A 22,060-nucleotide genomic window follows, 5' to 3' on the forward strand; every position below is an offset into this window, starting at 1 on the left:
GATCGTGGTGAAATGGAAGTGCGAGGCAGGTAGGTGTCTGCACACATCTCCGTAGGCTGGTGGTCACCGAGTCAGAAAGCAAGAACTGCAAAGTGGCTGTCTGGGGAGGGCAGAACTAGCAAACTCAGGCCTCTTAAGGTCCATCTGATGGAGGATTGGAGTCCTTGGAGTACAGTCTCCATCTGGAGGGGACCCACACCTGCCAGTTCAAGGTGGAGATGGCATGCCGCTTCTGCCAGGCCAGGGCTCCGAGCCCAAGCAGCACGAGCGTGGTGCAAGTGCGCAGGCGTGAGTGGAACAGCGGCAAAGGGAGGGAACAAATGGAGGACACAGAGACCAAGAGGAGGGAGGCCAGTGTGAGGAGCAGGCCCAAGAATCTGAACAAAAACTCCTGGGGACGGCTTCTGAGGTGCTCTGTCATCTCCAGTTGGGTGACTTGCTGTAAAGTTTCCAGCTTGGATATTCGGCTCTTGAAAGTCTCCATGACCTCCTGCAGGAGACAAAAAACACACACACTCACGAGAAGTCAGAACAGAACTGTGGTCATTTAACTGGGCTCCTAAAGAGGGTGCAGCAAGTATCATGGATCTGAATACCTTAGGAGGAAAGCGGAGAAGTTAGAGCACATCTGGTGAGGAGACAGAGCTGCTGCCAGGGCCCGTCAGCAATAGCCAGGGCTCGTCTAACTCAACCACACTCCCTTGTCCATTGTCTCCTAAGACCGAGGGCCTGGTGGGGACAGAGCTAACCTAGGACAGGAGTAGGAGCTCCGGATATGGAAAAGAGTCAGGAGAGGGAAGCCAGGTCTAAAGGAGGGGTTCTCAGAGGGCACTCCCTGCACCCACAGCACCAGCAGAAGCAGCCCCGCCACAGTCATAGGCTCTGGGCTGGGGCCCAGCCACCGCCTTGGAACAAGTCTGCCAGGTGGTTCTGATGAGCCCTCAAGGTTGAGCACTGCAGCGCCAAAGTTCCCAAAGCAACTAAGCCGGATGGTGGGAAGTGAAACATGCACATAAAGACTGGACACTGCTAGCTCTAAAACAAGCATGTGTGTTCCCACTGAACCCTTGGCAGGGGTATACGGCTCAAAGATCTGGGTCTTGCTTTGGTTTAGGGGTATCAGAATGGATTCACTCATCCCTACATCCCTCTCACTGGCCACTTCTTGAAAGGCTCCCCCATGAGGTTCTCACCCATATTTCCTTATCTCTCTCATAGGACAGATAGGCCATTTTCTCTTCAGTGCAGGCCAGATTCTGTTTGAGGTGGTAAATCTCATCCAGGTGGCCCTGCAGGTGGTCATTCAAATGCTCTTCCATCAGCGTTTGTCTTGGGAGCAAAAGAGAAAGTAATATTCCATTAGTACCTCGCCCAGAGCTCGTACTGACAGCAGTCCTGCACCTGTACTAGACTTGGGATCCAATTTTGACTTCCTCCTCTCTCCCCAGACTCTAGTCAAAGCCTGCCTCCTCCCCCAGGTCTGCCTAGGAACACCCACACACAGATCAGTCACACGCACGCTGATATTCATATATATTTTATATATAGTTATTCTTTTGTAACAGCTTTATGAAAACGGCCATAGACTAGAAGTGGTAGAAACTAAAACCTAAACGCTCTGCATATGCTATTAAATTCCACAAATATCCCAGGACCAGTGTTTAGCATGCAGTAGTTACTCTATAAAAACATGCTGATTATAGAGATTGAGCAATCATAAAAGACAACATAGTGTGTGATTCCATCTCTGTGAAATGTCCAGAAGAAGCCAACCCACAGAAACAAGAAGCAGATGAGGCAGTGCCAGGGCTGGAGGAGGGAGGTGGAGAGGGACTGTAATGGGGACAAGGTTTCCTTTGGGGATGATGAAATTTTGTGGAATTAGATAGTAGCGATGATTGCACAACTCTGTGAATATATTAAAAACCACTGGAATTTTATGGGATGTGAATTATATCTCAATAAATCTGTTATTTAAACAAAAACAAAAAATTGGATTGTGGTAATAGTTGTACAACTCAGTAAATTTACTAAAAACCATTGAAATGTAGTTAAAACAGTGCATTTTATGATATGTAAATTATATCTCAATAGAACTGTTAAAAACCACAAGCAAAACATTACTACCTGTTGTGTACACACGGAAATGAGCACCCAAACGAGGACAAGGAGGCCAGCGGAAGGGAAATGGGGTGGGAAGGGGTAATGAGAGAACTTCAACTGAATCCTTTAAAGTTTCTTAAAAAATAAGACTTGAAGCTATGAATCTGGCCAGTGTTAAGAGCTGAAGAAGCTGGGGCTGTCAATCATGTTATTCTCTACATTTCCCCTGGGTTTGAAATATTTCATAACCTAAAATCTTTTTTGAAGTTCCTCGTTTGGGCGCCGAGAAGGACAGGCCAGAAGGACAGTGGCCATGTGGCATGTCATTTGGGGCAGAGATAAGCAAGTCTTGACCCAAGCGAGCCGCGGTGACGCCAGAGAAGAGGGAAGGCGCTCCAGAGTGAAGGAGCCGCCGCATGGAGGGAGGATGGCCGCAGGCCTGGCGTAGACAGTGGTGCTTGTGCACACGGGAAGGCCAGGGCTTGATTGACACCACAGGGAGACACTCCCTAGACAGCCAGTTCCCAACAGCATTTCAAGGAATATTCCATTTGTCTCTGCCCAAGGTCCCTGTTGAGAAGATGGGTGGCTGACAACATGGACTAGGCCGCTGCTTGCACGGATGGGGAGTCGGTCAGCAGGGTGCCCACCCCCAAAACACTTCCTCATCAGTGTCTTTCCATCTACATGAAAGGTCTGGCCATAAGAACATTCAAGATATCAACTATGCTCAAGTATATATGCATGAATATATTCTTCATGAATATGCAGCTGGTGAATAGGTTCTTCATCAATATAAGAAAGAATATATGAATATATTCTTGAATGTATTCCTGAGATTATTGAATAAGATGTTAATAAGCAATGTATTCACAAGGGTATTCTCTCAGTCAGTCTCTCCTCTCTGCCCTCTGGCTGTGACATGGTTGACTCTCCCTATCGCTTCCTTGGTCAAGGACCCCTCTCCCTCCAGCTCCTACAGTCACAGAAGGAAATGGACAACTCTAGAAAATGCTCTGTAAAGACAAAATGATGGCTAGTCAACCAAAACAATTCAAAATATTCCAAAGCTGTCAGGACCACCCTCTCCAATACGAATGGTTCTAAACTTTATCATTTTTTCCAAAAGAATGTATTCGTGATAATTTCTGAGAATTAGCTTTTGGCAAACTGAGCTAGAACCAAATGGCCTGCAACTTGGAGGAAAAATCCAAGATGGAGAAATGGCTATAGGAGGGGCCAGGTAGCATGGGGATGGCAGGTTAACGTGGCAGAGACGGATGAGCTCGGCCTGAGCACATGTGCGAAGTGAGGAGTCCTGGGGAGCAGGGGGAAGAGCCAATGAAGGAGACGCCAAAGTGGTAGGAAAATAACCTGAATAGTGGGGTCACTTGGGAGCTGAAGTTACGAAGCCTTTAATAAGGCAGAGTGGTAAACAGCATCAAATGTAATTGGTAAGGTAAGGAGGTCAGAGCGCTGACTGAACGTTAAGAAGGAAAGCATTTGAGACCTTGGGGTGAGCGGCAACAGAGGCCAGACAGCTGTGGGCTGAGGGGGAGTGGGAGGCCAGGCAGTGCAGGACAGTCGATAGAAACAACTCTTCAGAAGCCTGACTGGGAAGGGGGAGATCATATTTATTCACTGAAAGAAAGAATCTAATAAAGCATGCAGGATGGCGGATACAAGAAAGAGACCAAAGTCCCTGAGGAGACTGACAAGGACGGAAAGCAGAGCACAGGTAGAAGCTGGAAGTCACCGCTGCAAGCCAAGGGGAGAGAGAAATATTCTGAAGGGAGGAGGTGCGGGGTGTTGGGAACCTGCTGGCCCTATGTGCCCTGTGAAGTCAGAGTGACTGAAATGAGTGGTGTAAGGCTGGTGGCAGGCACCCCTGCCTTCCCTAATGAAAAAAGAAGAAGCCCCTCCTATTCCTCAATACCCGCCCTAAAGCTGAAACAAAGAAATTCCTCACTCTTCCCACCAAAACCCTCCCTCTGGAGAAACTCCCATCCCCCAGCCCTAAAAAACATACATAAGCCCACCCAGACTTCTGGGCGGGGCGACTTCTCCGGTCCCACTCCGTGGGACTGTGAAACTCACCCGGTCCCTCTCTTGGGACTCGTTACCCTCACCCAGGAGCGCCCCAATAAAGCCTCTTTACTTATCCCTTTCAACTCTACTTGTCTTTCTTTCTCTGGCGCTGGCCACTCCAAAAACAACCTTACAGGTGGATTGCAGGAAAGCGGTTCAGAGGGCTGGTTCTGGGATCAAGTTGCCCTAAGTTTAAGTTTCCTCTCTGGCACTTGCTTGGACAAGTCATTTAACCGTTTTGTGCTTCAGAGAGGTTGAGAATATTGATGACAATAATAATAATACCATCGACCCATTAGGTTTGTTTCAAGCATTACACAAGAGGGTGCATATAAAGCACTGACGTGCTGCCTGGCAGACAGAAGTGCTTACTAAGTGATGGTTGTTGTTGTTAATAGTATTAAAAGGTGGGGCCAAGGATGTGAATGTGTGAATGAAGGGCAAAGAACAGGTAAGACAGCACTGAGAGATAAGGAGGACAGACAGGAGCTGCAGAAGATGAGGGTAGACTTGAAGATGTCTGAGATAAGGAATATTGTGGAGGGGATGGCAAGGTCCGGTGTGTAATTATGGAGCAGGTGACTGAAATGGAGTGGAGATCAAGGCCATTGGGCATGAGAATCCAAAGTGGTACTTGGCCCTTCAGGGCCACCTGGCTTTGGACAGGATCTCTCAGCCAGACCATGTCACCTCCATTTACCCCATAAAGACGTTCCGCATTGCCTGGTGGCAGCAGAGAAGTTCAGCCATCCAGGATCCTGAGTCCTCAAATGACTCTAACGTCAGTCTCAGATAATCCAATCACCAGGTAAAACCCCATGGACCAAAATCCCCAAATCTCTCGTGTCAGGCTGAAGCAGACTCAGGAGCAGAACTTGGTGACTGGTAGTTGGGGCTGAGGGAAAGGGTGAGGGGAGGGAACAACTCCCAGGCTTTTGGCCTGAGCTGGGCTGACAGACTGGAAGACAGGCAAGATCGGTGAGCATTAGCGAAGCTTGCCTTCAACCTGGGACAGGCTGAGTTTGAGCTGCCTGTGAAACAGCCCAGCGAAAACGGACAGAGTACTGGGGTGCAAGACACAGATGTGGGGATTGACATGCACATGGTAACTGCCGCTGTGGGCGATTCCCCAGAGAGAGTGTGTAAATGAGGAAAAGGTTTAGACTGAGGCACTCACACATTTAAAGGTCACATAGAGGAAGAGAAACTAGCAAAAGAGACAGAGTAAAACCAGGAGACTATGGTGTCACAGAAGCTAAGGAAGAACAGGGTTTTTCAAAAAGGAAGTGATCAGCTATAAGAAAAGCTCCTGTGAGGTTAAATAATTTCTGAAAAGTGTCCAGTATACTTCTAACATGTAGGTCTTCTATGGTCTCAGCCACAGTGTGGGGGTTGGTGGGGAGGGGGTGGTGGAGATAGATATAGGCTCCAAGGATGGTTTTCTTTCTTTCTTCCTTCCTTCTTTCCTCCGTCTCCTCCCCTCCCCTCCCCTCCCTTCCCCGTCCTTTCCTTTCTTTCTTTCTTTCTTTTTTTTTTTTGACAGAGTCTCTGTCTGTGGCCTGGGCTAGAGTGCCATGACATCAGCCTAGCTCACAGCAACTTCCAACTCCTAGGCTGAAGCGATCCTCCTGCCTCAGCCTCCCGCATAGCTGGGACTACAGGTGTGTGCCATCATGCCCGGCTAATTTTTTCTATTTTTATTAGAGACAGGGCTTGTCTCAAACTCCTGACCTCAAGCAATCCTCCCGCCTCAGCCTCCCAGAGTGCTAGGATTACAGGCATGAGCCACCATGCCTGGGTGGAGATGGTTTTCTTGTTTCTTTTTTTGTTAAGATGAAAAATGTTAAGAATTTCAGCAGAAAACTAAGAATTCCAGGCCAGTTGGGGTGGCTCACACCTGTCATCCTAGCAATTTGGGAGGCTAAGGAGGGAGGATCGTTTGAGGTCAGGAGTTCAAGACCAGCCTGAGCAACATAGCAAGACCCTGTCTCTACAAAAAATAGAAAAATTTGGCCGGGCGCGGTGGCTCACGCCTGTAATCCTAGCACTCTGGGAGGCCGAGGCGGGTGGATCACTCGAGGTCAGGAGTTCGAGACCAGCCTGAGCAAGAGCGAGACCCTGTCTCTACTAAAAATAGAAAGAAATTGTCTGGCCAACTAAAAATATATACAGAAAAAATTAGCCGGGCATGGTGGCGCATGCCTGTAGTCCCAGCTACTGGGGAGGCTGAGGCAGTAGGATCGCTTAAGCCCAGGAGTTTGAGGTTGCTGTGAGCTAGGCTGACACCACGGCACTCACTCTAGCCGGGCAACAGAGCAAGACTCTGTCTCAAAAAAAAAAAAAAAAAGAAAGAAAGAAAAATTAGCCAGGCATGGTGGCGCATGCCTGTAGTCCCAGCCACTTGGGACAGTGAGCCAGGAGGATTGCTTGAGCCCAGGAATTTGAGGTTGCTGTGAGCTATGATGATGCCATTGTACTCTAGCCTGGGCAACAGAGTGAGACACTGTGTCAAAAACAAACAAACAAAAAACCTAGGAACTCCAAAAAGAACCCATGGAGAACTAAAAAATACATTAGTTTAAGAAGTCAGTGAGGGGTTTAAAAGCAAATTAGACCCACGCAATTTAGTGACCTGGAAGACAGTTCAGAAGAAAGTATTCAGAATGCATAGAGACAAAAGGCTGGAAAACGCAGACAGGAACCTAGGAGACATAGGCATATGGTGAAAAGGTCTAACGTAAATGTAACCAGAGTCTTAGAAGGGGAGGAATGAGAGAATAGGGTAGAATCAATAATGGCTGAGAATTTCCAAAATTGACAGAAGACATCACGTCACAAACCCAAACAGCAATGCAAACCCCAAGCAAGATAAATGCAAATAAAATCACACCAAGCATCATCAGAGCAAAAGCACTAAACACCAAAGAGAAAGAGAGGATCTTAAAAGGAGCCAGAGGAAAATAAGACTGATTTTGTCCCAAGGAGCAACAATAGAATGACAGCTGCCTTTTCAACAGAAACAATGAAAGTCAGAAGGGAACAACTGGCTGGGGCAGCGGCTCAAGCCTGTAATCCTGGCACTCTGGGAGGCCGAGGCAGGAGGATCACTCGAGGTCAGGAGTTCGAAAAGGGAACATTTTTTTCAAAATGCTTAGTATTTCAAAAAGAAAATAAATGCCAACTGAGAATTCTGTGCCCAGCAAAAATATCCTTCAGAAATAAAAGGGAATGTATGACATGTATGTGGCAGTAAAGCAACACTGCATATTTAATACTATGGAATTGTTTAAAAAAATTAGGTGTGGGCTGGGTGTGGTGGCTCACTCCTGTAATCCTAGCACTCTGGGAGGCTGAGGTGGGAGGATCGCTCAAACTCAGGAGTTCGAGACCAGCCTGAGCAAGAGCGAGACCCTGTCTCTACTAAAAATAGAAAGAAATTAGCTGGACAACTAAAAAAAAAATACATAGAAAAAATCAGCCGGGCATGTGGCGCGTGCCTGTAGTCCCAGCTACTCGGGAGGCTGAGGCAGGAGGATCGCTTGAGCCCAGGAGTCTGAGGTTGCTGTGAGCTAGGCTGACGCCACGGCACTCTAGCCCAGGCAAGAGAATGAAGCTCTGTCTCGAAAAAAAAAAGTAAAAAAAAAATTTAGGTGTGGTATTTAGGCTATGTCAACAAAAAGATCCATGTTTCAGGTACACACTGAAATATTTATAGATAAACTAATAGGATGTCTGCCCTTTGCTTCAGCACAACAGGGATGGCAGGAAACTGTTCAGAGAGCAGCTCAGACCTCAGGTCAGGCCTCCTCCGAGACCCAAAGATGTGGGACGCCCCAACCTGAAGGAGGAGAAGTCTGGGAAGAAATGAAAGCTCTCGTGCCACCTGGTCAACATGACCTGAGCCTGCAAGAGGCCTGAGCAGATACCTTGAGAGACATCAGCCCAAGACTGGATCCCTGGGGCCAAGACTCCCAGAGCGATAGTGAAGCCTCTGTTAACCGCAGCCTTTTATCTCCAAACCTTGTCTCAAAATGAATCATACCAGAACACTGCTGGACAGAGGGGCTAGAGTTTGGATACCCCCAAAGACCTGGTATCCAGAAGGGAAGGACAAGCACAAGGACCGGGCAGATTCACTTCAGGACATTTTCACTGTATGAAGAATTCAGTACAAGACAGACTGCAGGAAAGTGTCGTGCATGCCCATCTGTGCACACAGGCACAGACACAAAGCAAGAACGAGGTTCTTGACCGTATGGCACTTGAGCAGTTTCTTTTTATTTAATTTAATTTTTCATTGAGGTAAAATTCACATAATGTACAATTATTCTAAAGTGAACAATTCAGTGGCATTTAGCACAGTTACAGTGTTGTTTATGCAGCCACCACTGCTGTCTGGTTGGTTCCAAGACATTTTCATCAACTCCCCCCCAAAATCCATTAAGCAGTCACCCCCCCATTGCCCTGCCCCGCCCCCCACCCCCGTGCCCGGCAGCCACCAATCTGCTTTATGACTTGAGCAGCTTCTTATCGCTGAACCTTTGCCAGCAATTCATGAACGAGAGATGTAACAAGACCAGCAGATATGTGGAGATGGTCTGGAGAAGTTGCTAGAAAATGACGGAACCACAGTAATGGGGCAGTGGGACATCGCATCGTGACATTGGTGGAGAGGAGAGGGCAGCAGGAGAAAGAAACCCAGGAGTTGCTGCCTGAGGGAAAGAAGAGGAAGATAAGGTCCGGTCAAGATCTTGGTCAAGGCCGGGCGCGGTGGCTCACGCCTGTAATCCTAGCACTCTGGGAGGCCGAGGTGGGTGGATCGCTTGAGGTCAGGAGTTCGATACCACCCTGAACAAGAGCGAGACCCTGTCTCTACTAAAAATAGAAAGAAATTAGTCAGACAACTAAAAAAAAATATATATATATATATTAAAAATTAGCCGGGCATGGTGGCACATGCCTGTAGTCCCAGCTACTCGGGAGGCTGAGGCAGGAGGATCGCTTGAGCCCAGGAGTTTGAGGTTGCTGTGAGCTAGGCTGACGCCACGGCACTCACTCTAGCCAGGGCAACAAAGTGACACTCTGTCTCAGAAAAAAAAAAGACTACATACTGTATGATTCCATGCATATGAAATTCTAGAATAGACAGAGCTGGAGAGACAGGAACCAGACAGTGGCTGCGTATGGGAGGTGGGCATTGACTAGAAGGGGCATGAGGGAACTTTCTGAGGCAACAGAAAAGTTCTTTATTGAGGTTTTAGTTGCCAGGGGTACACTTTTATTAAAACGTATTAAGTTGTACACCTAAACTTAAATGCAATTTCACATTTAAAAATCACCTCAATTTAAAAAAGCAACTTTTAGAAAAGAATAAATGGAGAGGCCAGTGAACATAGTAGTCTGGGCAGACCTGTGAGGAGACTGAGCAGAGCCTGCGGCTGCCCTAATGAAGTACCACAGACTCTGAGTGGCTTGAACACCAGAAACGGACTCTCCCAGTTCAGGAGGCCAGAAGCCTGAGACGGAGGTGCCGGCAGGGTGGGTTCCTCCCGAGCACCGTGCGGGAGAGAGCATTCCAGGCCTCTCTCCCAGGGCATGGGGTTGCTGGCAACCTTTGGGGTCCCTTGGCTTCTGCTGCCTCACCCGACTTCTGCCTCTGTCTTCCCATGGCGTTCTCCCTCTGGGTGTGTCTGTGTCCAAATGTGCCCTTTTTATAAGGACACTAGTCATACTGGATCAGGGGCCCACCCTACTCCAGTATGACCTTGTGTTGATTTAACTCATTGCATCAGCAACAGCCCTATTTCCAAATAAGCTGCTTTGCTGTCATCAAGTGGAGCTTTGAGCGAGTGGATGCAGTGGCATGAATTGACCACCAAGTCCAAGGTTTGGTCTAGGGAAACAAGAATAGGGTAAGAAGCAATGTCACCCTCTTGATGGGTTTTCTCCTATGACTATTTTATTCATTCAACATAGATGTCCCAGCAATAGCTCTTCCCCAGGCACTGACCCACCCACTGGGCTGCATGGGTGAAGAAGAAAGAGGAGGGCTTTGCCCGCATGAAAGCAGATGCCAGACAAGTGCGTGCCACCAGGCAAGCTGCCTGTGGAGCTGGGCCGGCTGGGACCGGCTGCGGGCCTCGGGGAGTAATGATGGTTTTTTGCTGGCACCGCCCCCCAACTCCAGGGCTTATCCATGCGCAGTCTCAGGAGGCCACTTCCTTTCACCATCAAGCCTCCTATTAGAGAGAGGGGAGCAGGACCTTCAGGACCCTCCCAGAGCCCCCTCATTAGGAGGCTCGAGAAGGTTTCCCGCAACCCCTCACGGGAGGTGCCCAGGTGAGATCTGATCAGCCAAGACTTTCACTTGAAGACTCCCCAGGCCTTCCTTGGGTGCCGTCTCTTCTACAAATGGACATTTTCTGAATCTCTCGGGCTTCTTCCTTTCTGACCCGTGGAGACGCTGAGGAGCAGGGCCTTCTGGTCCCCCATGAGACCGGCTTTGCTGAGGAGACAGCAAAGCCAGTTGTTCACTGCTAGCTTCATGGAGAGCTGAAGCACCTAATTATTTCCACAAGAGGGAAGAGAAGTCTGGCAAAGACCCTTCTGTCCCAAATCCTCAAGTTCACGACACCCTATTGCAGGAGTCAGGGGCTTCCGCACTCCCCATCCAGGCCGAGGCTTCTCTTCGGTACAGACCGTAGAGTGTAGCAGGAGCCTCGAGCAACTCCAGAGGAAGCAGGAGTGTCCCCTGGGAGGACCCACAAATCCAGATCTCCTGAAGGAGGACCCCAGGGCCACTAGGCCAGTCCCAAGCCTCCCAAGTCTAACTGAGGCTGTGAGAGAGACCCTGCACTTCTCAGAATCATGGCTAACATGGTAAATTTTATGTTATGTGGTTTTTATTTACCACAATAAAAAATGCACAAAAAGAATTTCTGCCCATCAAAAGACTCAGAGAAATAAAAAGGAAAGAAAGCCCTCATAATGAAATACCACTTCACAACCGCATCCATTGGAGAAAAAGGACAATAAGGACTGTTGGTAAGGACATGAAGAAATTAGAAGCTTTGTACATTGCTGGCAGGAAGGTAACATGGTGCAGCCACCGTGGAAAACAGTCTGGCAGTTCCTCTGAACATTTACCTGGAGTCACCACAGGACCCAGCAATTCCACTGCTGGGTACAGACCACAAAGAATTGAAAACTAGTGTTCAAACAAATGCATGTACACTAGTGCCCGTAGCCAAGCTTTTCACAATAGCTAAAAGGTGAAAACAACGCAAATATCCATCTACTGATGGACAGATAAACAAGATATGGTTTATCCATGCACGGGGCTATTCTTCAGCCATAAAAAGAACGAAGTACTAATCCATGCTGCAACGTGGATGAGCCTTGAAAACATCATGTTCAGTGAAAGAAGTTAGACACAAAAGGCCACATGTTGCATGATCCCATTTATATGAAATGCCCAGAATAAGCAAATTCATGGAGATAGAAAAGAGGTTACTGAATAGCTAGAGCTAAGGATAAGAGGCAATGGGAACTGACTGCATATGGGTCTGGGGGTCTCCTTTTGGGGTGACAAAAATGTTCTGCAACTAGAAAGAGGCGAAGGTTGTGTACAACATTGTGGCTGTATGTAATGCCACTGAATTGTATACTTTAAAATGGTTAATTTAACATTATGTGAATTCTATCTCAATATGAGAAAAGAAAGTCCTTGTCATAAATTTGTTCAATATAGTTACAGCCTCAGCATCCATTTTTAGGCTGCCATAAGTCATCTGAAACCCAGCTGTACCCTGTCACCTTTGGCCTAGATAAAACTCCCCTGCCCCAGGTGGCCGTTTACCATATAACCCACTTGTTCCTGTCTCACTGACCCAAAAATCCAACACACCCCACAGCTGCTGACCACAATAAAACCTAATGTCCCACACAAGTGCCCCTTCCTATATGTTTTCTTTAAACCAGCTGATCAACAAGCCCTGCAGGAAAGCTGAATGTCTCTGGGATCTGTGAATAATACGTTTCTTCGGTTTCACGCATTTTCTTTTCACCTCCTCATTGCATCTCACCTGACACACACCCAAATCTAACTTTCCCACTGAGCCACGTGGCCAGGGTGCTGTGAAACACTCTCAGGTCTGCACTTACCAGTTGGGTGGCCTGCACGTGCCTCTCAGAGACTCTATTTCCTCATCTATAAAGTGGACGTCTGAAGACTACAGGAGGACAATGCTACTTGACCTTGTGCCCTGGCTCATCTGGGAGCACATGCTAACAGCGAAAATCATCTTCAGGCCTCTGTCCATTCCTCCTGGGAAATTTGAGTCCTGCAGACCTGCTTTTTTGCTTGGGATATGTATTGGTCAGGGCAGGCTAACTGCTGTAGCAAACAACCAGCAATCTCAGTGACTGAACACAATAAAACTTATTTCACACTCATGTCGCAGTCGTTGGCAGGAGCTACTGGGTCAGAAGTGCAAGTTTGTAGAATCAGAGAGAGAGAGAGAGAGAGAACGAGAGAGAGGTATTGCCCTGCTCCCCTGTGGTCACCCCCTGCATCAAGAGGCCAACTGAAAGATTCTGATTTGATAGGAGTTAAGAGTTTGTCTGAGCACAGCAGTCCCACAGGCCTGTGCAGTACGGAAAAATACAGGGATATGTGTAACTGCCACCAAGCTCTACTCTTGCTTAATACAAATCTAACCTTGTAAAATGTCATTTCAACAACAGAGTCCTTAACGTTCCCAAGATTTTAGATTTGATTGCCATGTCCTATAAAAAAAAATCCTCCAAAAGAAATCTGTAATTCTTGGGTGGGTGCAGCGGCTCATACCTGCAATCCTAGCACTCCGGGAGGTCGAGGCAGGAGGATCGCTTCAGCTCAGGAGTTCGAGACTAGCCTGAGCAAAAGCAAGACTCCATCTCTACTAAAAATAGAAAAATTAGCTGGGCATGGTGGCACATGCCTGTAGCCCCAGCTACTCAGGAGGCTGAGGCAGGAGGATCACTTGAGCCCAGGAGTTTGAGGTTGCTGTGAGCTAAGCTGATGTCATGGCACTCTAGCCTGGGCAACAGAGTAAGACTCTGTCTCAAAAAGAAAAAAAAAAAAAGAAACCAGTAATTCTGACTGGTTATCTCACTTGCTAGTGTAAGTAATGTTCTTCAGCTGCACTTGATGAATTCTTAGGCCACGTGAACGCTAGGAAGCTTTCCCTGGGAAACTGAAGAGGGTGATTCCCACTCACCTCTTCTCCCACGTACATGTAGGCACTAAAAGGACTGCAGAGTTCTTATTTTCATGAAAATGCTGAGAATCTTGGCTCACCTAAGGGAATCCCTCACTCCCTTGCCAGGAAGCTGGAAGGAGTAGCATTCATTAGCCATTGACTGCAGCGAGGGGGAGAGAGTGTGGCGCCCCTGAAGGGCAGTGGGAACCCAGAGAAAGGTCCCATTAGGAATGGAGAGATGGGGGTTGCCTTTTTATTCTATTGGTGGGCTCTAGTCTTCTCTTAGAGGAAAATAAAATCGAGCCATTGCACTGTGGGGACAAAGCATTCACCAAAAGGCAGTCACCTTCAGAACCAATATCAGATACTTGACCTTGTACCCCAGCTCAGCTACAAGCACAAGTGAAGAGATCAGGGCTGGCAAGGCGACTCCAGTCCTGAGTCAAACCTTTCCAGCTGAATACGACCAGAGGCATCTGAGGGACTCTCGCCACCACTGCACTGTCTCCTGCCTCTGCAGAGCCAGGGCTGGTGACTCTGTGCAGCCACTGCCACAACCACCTGGCAGGAACCACAGAGTTGAAGCCTCATTTGCCAGCAAGGGACAAGGCAGGTGTGGGACCACAGGAAGAGGACCAGCCTGCTCCACTGCAGGACCTGCTGGCCCTTCTCTTCCCACTACCCCTCACCCTGACTCTCTAAGCCCAAGCCTCAGCTCCTTTCACCCTCCCACAGAGGGGTCCTGGGGGCTGCCCCCCCCCACGGCCGCTTCCGTTCCCAGAGCCAAGGCAGGAGAAAGGGCTCCGCCTCACCTGCATTTCTCCTCTTGAAGGGACTCCAGCGACACCTGCAGGTCTTTCAGATACTTGTCGTTTAGGCTCTGATAGGACATCTTGAGGCTGATGTGGAACTTCTTGACTTCTTTCAGCTCTTCCTTTACCTTCTGCAACAGCAGGTTTTGTTGCCGAGCCACACATTTTGTCTCTGACAACTTCCCCTGTTGCAAGCCCGGGGAGGGTTTGATGACGTTGGGCAGGTTGGTGGGCAGGCAGTCTTCCCTACCCAGCTTGGGGGACTCGGAAAATGGGGCCTTCTCACTGGGCTGCTCACAGTTGTCCAGGTTACTTTCTGCTGTCAGCGCTAAGCCTCTGGGCCTGCATCCTTCCTCCAGCTCCTGGAGCTGCTGGTGACACTGGAGGAGCCTTCTCTCGATCTGGGCAATGGTAGCAGAGGCACGTTGGTTTACCTTCTCAAAGGCTTGCCGGATGTGCAGGGCCTGGTGCCGGTCTGCTTTGGACACCAGCTTGAGGTAGCCCACTGTGTTCTCGTCCCGGATGGCCTTCTCCACTCTCAGCTGCTCTGACAGGTAGAAGATGCGGTGTTTGATGCCATCCTGTAAGTTCCGGGCAAGCTCCCTATCTGAGAGGCTGCAGTGGCCACTGGGGCCCTCTTCCCTGGACAAGGACCTGCATGAAGGCACATTGGAGGGGAGGGTTGCACTTGCGCTCTTGTTGTATTCTGCCTGCATCTGGAAAAAAGAAATCACAAAATAGGTACTCTGTGACCTGCAAATAGTAGGAGAATTGGACACATCATGACTTCACTCCATGAAAACACACATATGCATGAATACTAATGCATACAACATTCGTGCATTCAAGATGGGGCCAATGCACACTGGGAGGTCAAGTTCATCTTCTGGGCTCTTCTCCCCTCCTTTTCAGCATCTGACTCCTTGCTCTAAGGGTGTACCTTACTACCTACGACCCCCAGATGGCTAGAATCTCCCCTCCACAACTGCCCTGCCTCTCCCTCTATTTTCCCTTTCACGAATTACCTACTGTGGGCCAGGTACAGTGGCTCACACCTGTAATCCTAGCACTCTGGGAGGCCAGGGTGGGAAGATCGCTTGAGCTAAGGAGTTCGAGACCAGCCTGAGCAAGAGTGAGACCCCGTCTCTACTAAAAATAGAAAGAAATTATATGGACAACTAAAAATATATATAGAAAAAATTAGCCGGGCATGGTGGCGCATGCCTATAGTCCCAGCTACTCAGGAGGGTGAGGCAGGAGGATTGCTTGATCCCAGGAGTTTGAGGTTGCTGTGAGCGAGGCTGACACCATGGCACTCTAGCCCGGGCAACAGAGTGAGACTCTGTCTCAAAAAAAAAAAAAAAAAAAAAAAAAGAATTACCAATGTGATTCTCATTTGTAAAGAACTGTTCTTGTAAAGTATGGAATAAACTCATTCCCATTAACACATATGGTTTGCCATATTGCGACTCCCAGAGAACTTTGCATCCTAACCAGGTTCATTCATTCATTCAATCATTTATTCAGCACGTATTTCTTGAGGGCCTACTATGTGGCATAGAAGCCAGATAAATTCCTTGCTCACATAGAGCTGACAGCCCAGGATGGAAAAGTCTATTGTAACACAAAATAATGAGTCTCTCACATGGTGAGGAATAACATTGCCTTTGAGATAGAGCCCAGTTCAAATCCGTGATCCACCACCCTGAGACCTTGAGCGAGTTAATAAACCACTCAGAGGCCCAGTTTTCTCACCTCTAAAATAAATATGGCAACAGCAACATAGCTGGAGTCCAGTAGACCAGGGCAGAGTAGGGGACGAGGATCTAGAAGAGGAAGGTGGGGCCAGCTCAGATGAAACCTCTGTTCTGTTTCTTTCTTTTTTTCTTTTTTTTGAGACTGGAGCTCACCCTGTCATCCAGGCTGGAGTGCAGTGGTATGATCATAGCTCACTGCAACCTCAAACTCCCGGGCTCAAACAATCCTCTTGTCTTTGCCTCCTGAGTAGCTGGGACTACAGGCGTGTGCCACCATGCCCCGCTAATTTTTTTAAACTTTTTTGTAGAGATGAGGTCTTGCTATGTTGCCCAAGGTGGTCTTGAACTCCTGGCCTCAAGTGATTCTCCCATCTCAGTCTCCCAAAGTGCTGGGATAACAGGCATGAGCCACCACGCCCAGTCTTGTTTCTACTTTGAAACTGTAAGTACCTTCGCAACAGTTTGCGATCTGAAAAATGCTCTCCTGGTGGCAAGTCAGAAGTGATTATGGCTGGGCGCGGTGGCTCACGCCTGTAATCCTAGCACTCTGGGAGGCCGAGGCGGGTGGATCACTTGAGGCCAGGAGTTTGAGACCAGCCTGAGCAAGAGTGAGACCCCATCTCTACTAAAAAATAGAAAGAAATTATCTGGCCAACTAAAAATATATAGAGAAAAAATTAGCCGGCCATGGTGGTTCATGCCTGTAGTCCCAGCTACTTGGGAGGCTGAGGCAGAAGGATCGCTTAAGCCCAGGGGTTTGAGGTTGCTGTGAGTTAGGCTGACGTCAAGGCACTCACTCTAGCCCGGGCAACAAAGCCAGACTCTGTCTCAAAAAAAAAAAAAAAGTGATTATATGTAATAGACACCTTGGTTCTGGGTATTTTATTTACTGTAAGTAAATTATACCTTGGTTAAAAAAACACAGTGTGATACCACTACACACCCAGCAGATTGGCCAAATTTAGGCAAACAATAATAAGTGTTAAACAAAGATGTGGGGCAAGAGGAACTCTCAATCACTACTGGTGGGAGAGTAAATTGGTATAACTACTTTGGAAAAGCATTTGGTAGTATAAAGTTGAAGATATGCATACTGAATGATCCAGCAATTGCATTCGTAAGCAATATCCCCAGGAGACAGGTACACTAATGTTCCCAAAAACCAACTACTAGAAACAACTCACCTGCCTATCAAGAGTAGAATGTGTAAGGAAACTGTAATATATGCAACAATATACAACTGTACAGCAATGAAAATGAACTACATCCTTGAAAAGCACAAATGAATTTCACAAGCATAATGTTGAAGGAGCCAAACAGAAAATCCATATTGTGTATGATTCCATTTATATAAATTCCAAAAGCAGGCCAAACAAAATGATTTTATGTAGAGATGCCTGCACAAGCAGTAAAGCTATACAGAAAAGCATGGATGTTAGTAACATAAACTTCAGGATGATGGTTTCCACTGAGCTGGGAGAAGGGGATTATGACTGGAGAGAACACGTGGAGGCTGGGGTGTTTGCCTTGAGTACTAGTTAAACGTGCGTTCATGTTATCATTATTTTTTAAAATATATGTTGATGTTTTCTGTACCTTTATGTACATATGTCAGATTCCACGGTTTAAAATTTTTTTAAATGTTTGGCTGGGTGTGGTGGCTCATGCCTGTAATCCTAGCACTCTGGGAGGCCGAGGAGGGAGGATCGTTTGAGCTCAGGAGTTCGAGACCAGCCTGAGCAAGAGTCAGACCCCATCTCTACTAAAAATAGAAAGAAATTAGCTGGACAACTAAAAAACATAAATAAAAAAAATTAGCCAGGCATGGTGGCACATGCCTGTAGTCCCAGCTACTCAGGAGGCTGGGTCAGGAGGATTGCTTGAGCCCAGGAGTTTGAGGCTGCTGTGAGCTAGGCTGACGCCACGGCACTCTAGCCCGGGCAACAGAGTGAGAGTCTGTCTCAAAAAAAAAAACCTTAAATGTTCAATAGATGGATTTAGTAGCAGATTAGATATGACTGGAGAGACTATTAATAAACTGTACAACAGAGCTAAAGAAAGTATCCAGAATGCAGCACAGAGGCTCAAAGAAATAGAAAATTTGAAAAATAGAAGACATGGAAGATAGTGTGAGAAGGTCTAACAAAAATCTAATTGTCATGCCAGAAAGAGAAGATAGAATGAAATAGCAGCAATATTTTAAAAGATACGGCTGGGCGCGGTGGCTCACGCCTGTAATCCTAGCACTCTGGGAGGCCAAGATGGGAGGATGGCTCAAACTCAGGAGTTTGAGACCAGCCTGAGCAAGAGCGAGACCCCGTCTCTACTAGAAAAATAGAAAGAAATTAGCTGGACAACTAAAAAAAAAATATATATATATATATACATATATATATATATAGGAAACATTGGCCAGGCGTGGTGGCACATGCCTGTAGTCCCAGCTACTCGGGAGGCTGAGGCAGTAGGACTGCTTGCACCCAGGTGTTGGAGGTTACTGTGAGCTGGGCTGATGCCACGGCACCCTAGCCCAGGCGACAGAGCGAGACTCTGTGTCAACAAAAAAATAAATAAATAAAATAAAAGATACTACCTAAGAACTTTCCAAAACTGATGAAAGACACAAATCCACAAATTAAAAAAGCCCAATATATCCCAAGCAGGAAAGACAGAAATAGGTCCATACCTAGACACAAGATCTTAAAAGCAGCCAGAAATAAAAAGCTGATTACCTTTACAAACATTATTTTTAGACTGCAAGCTGACTTCTCAATAGCACCAATGAAATCCAGAAGACAGTTGAATAATATCTTCAATACACTGAGTAACTGTCAGAGAGGGGGAAAAAAAGGTCACAATCAGAAGTCAGAGTACCTTCAGACTTTAAAGCAACAGCATGGGGGAAATAGAAGACGATAAAGTAATGGCTTCAGAATTCTGAGGGAAAAAATGATTTTCCAACCTAGAATTCTTCACCCAAACTGTCAACTTACAAAGTTAGACTGGAAACATTTTCAGACACGAAAGAACTCAAATAGTTTACTTCTTCTACATTCTTCCTCTGGAAGCTACACGAGAAAGTGTGCCACCAAATCAGGCAGTATTCTAAGGAAGAGATGGAGATGGGATCTAGAAAACAGGGAACCCAAGCCAAAAGAGAGGCAATCTCCAGGATGATAGGAGAGCCCAAGCTAATGGCTTGGCAGCAGTCCTGGAGAGCAAGTCAAAAGGCTCCAAGACAGCTCCAAGGAATGAAAACTACTAGAATGCCAGACATCTTTGAACTTACGCATAGGAGATTTAGACAATTGGGGGAAATCTTGAACTAGTGATCAGTAATAGAGAACAAGCAAAAAGGGGGTGACTCCAAGGAAAACAAAAAGTTGGGAGAGAAACGAAGAGTCATCATAGTCATTACTCAGTTGTGCCTAATGTTTCTATGGATTTCATAATGTCAACACCACAGAACTATCTAACCAAATCATCATACACAGGACCAGAAGGATGGGGAACAGGAAGTGTGTGTTGGTGGGGGCAGGTGAAAGAGCTATATCATCATCTTTTTTTTTTTAATAGAGACAAGGTCTCACTCTGTTGCCCAGGCTAGAGTGCAATGGTGTCATCACAGCTCACTGTAACCACGAACTCCTGGGCTCAAGCCAACTTCCCACCTCAGCATCCCAGGTAGCTAGGACTACAGGCCCCTATCAACACACCTGGTTAATTTTTAAAATTTTTGTATAGAGAGGGTTTCACTATGTTGCCCAGGCTGGTCTCAAACTCCTGGCCTCAAGCGATCCTTCCGCCTCAGCCTCCAAAAGTGCTGAGATTACAGGAGTGAGCCATGGTATCCAGCCATCATCATCTTTTATAGTGAGAAATCAACTGGTAATTGCTAATATATATTTAAAAAACAAAGAAATAACACTATAAACAAATTATTTAGAGAATTGGAGGTAAATACCAAAAGAAACAGCTAAAAACATTGAAAGTGGTTGATTCTGGGAAGTGGATAACTGGGTGGTTAAAGGCCAAAGATTGCTACTTTTTTTGGTAATAAACCTTATAGAACCACTAAACTCTTTGAACCAGTGGTCAGCAAAGTATTCCCCAAAGGTCGTCTGCCTATTTTTATATGGCCTATGACCTAAGAATAGTTTTTACACTTTAAAATTGTTGGAAAAAATAAAAAATAGAATATTTTGTGACATGTGAAAACTACATAAGATTTAAACTTCAATGTCTATAACCAAAGTTTTATTGGAACACATCCACACTCATTCATTTAGGGATTGCCTATGGCTGCTTTCATGTTACAGCAATGGCCGAGTTGGTTAGTTGCAACAGAGACCATGTGGCCTAAAGTATTTACTATCTCGCCCTTTACAGAAAAGTTTGCTGATTCCTGCTTTAAACTATATTTATGTATACTGTTGATAAATGTAAGATCTAAGTAAAACTCACAACTAATGGACACGGTGAGCATTGTAGAGGGGGAGGGCATGCCTCTAAACCTCGCTTGGGTGAGGCAAAGACATAAAATGTAACCCCCTCTCCAAAAAAAGATCTAAATAACTGTTTAAAATGCTAGTTGTAAGGCCGGGTGCGGTGGCTCACGGCTGTAATCCTAGCACTCTGGGAGGTCGAGGCGGGTGGATCGTTTGAGCTCGGGAGTTCGAGACCAGCCTGAGAAAAAGCGAGACCGTGTCTCTACTAAAAATAGAAAGAAATTATCTGGCCAACTACAATATATATATAGAAAAAAAATTAGCCGGGCATGGTGGCGCATGCCTGTAGTCCCAGCTACTTGGGAGGCTGAGGCAGGAGGATCGCTTGAGCCCAGGAGTTTGAGGTTGCTGTGAGCTAGGCTGACGCCACGGCACTCACTCTAGCCCGGGCAACAAAGCGAGACTCTGTCTCAAAAAAAAAAAAAAAAAAAAAAAAAGCTAGTTATAAACAGGGAAAATAAAAGTTTGCTAATGACTTATTCTGGGGGGATTTTATATTAATAAATACAATGTGAAACTCAAAATTGAGGGGAAAATATATTGGTGGAAAAAATTAAAAATAACAGAAGTATACAACCCAGATATGTACATAGCATCCAAATAACCAAGGGGGCGGAAAATGGAACTTGATTAATCCAACAAAAGGAAGAGAAGGAAGAAAAAGGAGAAGACCTCAGGACAAACAGAACATATAAAATAGGATGCCAATAAGATGTGATTTTTAATGGCTATATGCTATATTCTTGAGAAGACTCAGTATTGTAAAGACATTATCCCTCTACATAATAACCTTCCATGAAATCCCAATTAAAAACCCAGGGGGAATGAATGTCTCGTGAATCTTAAATTAGCTGATTCCAAAGTTTATTTAGAAGAGAAAATGCAAAATAATAGCTACCAAAATTTTGAAAAAGAATACTAAACATGGAATTGGGAAAATGGACTACTTCAAAAAATATTAAGTTACAGTGCTACTTTATATTTTATGCAACAATAAAGTGCAGACAGAACAAAGAAATATAAAAAAGAAAGCTATAAAATTATTATTAGGACATAACAAGAAATGTTTTTATAATCTTTGGGTAAAGAAGAGCTTTCTAAGCAAGACTCAAACCAAAATGCCATAAAGAAAAGATTTACATATTTTACTACATAAAAAATTTCAAAACCTTCTGCATGGAGAAGAAAACCCAATGTTAAAAAGAAGCAACATTTAGGGTTTGTTTTTTCTTAAAAATAAAGTATTTCCTTTACCATTGAAAAATGCAACAGAATGAGAAAAAAGACTTGGAATATCTCCAATAGATAAGTGAATAATCAACATAATATATAAAGAACTGCAAATTTGTAAACTACAAACAGATAATCTGATATAAAGACATAAAAGGATAGTAATGGACACTTCAGACAGGTTGAAATACAAAACAACCTGCACAACTGCAAGGTGATTGAGAAATGCTAAGTGAAAGCAATGATTACTATTTTTTCATCCATCAGAATGCCAAAAATGAGAAAGTCTAATGATACCTGGTGTTGATGAGGATGCAGGG

At 46.0% G+C, this 22,060-nt stretch overlaps 1 protein-coding gene across 1 annotated transcript; it reads right to left on the reverse strand.

The window, feature by feature from the left end:
- Positions 1-133: 133 nt before the first annotated feature.
- Positions 134-14,961, reverse strand: TEX28 (testis expressed 28). The gene is made up of 3 exons (XM_045538226.1): positions 14,246-14,961; positions 1,194-1,329; positions 134-490 (listed from the first exon to the last, which is right to left on the reverse strand). Exons 1-3 carry the CDS (start codon positions 14,959-14,961, stop codon positions 134-136), a joined length of 1,209 nt encoding a protein of 402 aa, XP_045394182.1.
- Between the last annotated feature and the right edge of the window lie 7,099 nt (positions 14,962-22,060).

Source organism: Lemur catta, chromosome X (assembly GCF_020740605.2).
Source record: "Lemur catta isolate mLemCat1 chromosome X, mLemCat1.pri, whole genome shotgun sequence".
Taxonomy (NCBI): Eukaryota; Metazoa; Chordata; class Mammalia; order Primates; family Lemuridae; genus Lemur; species Lemur catta.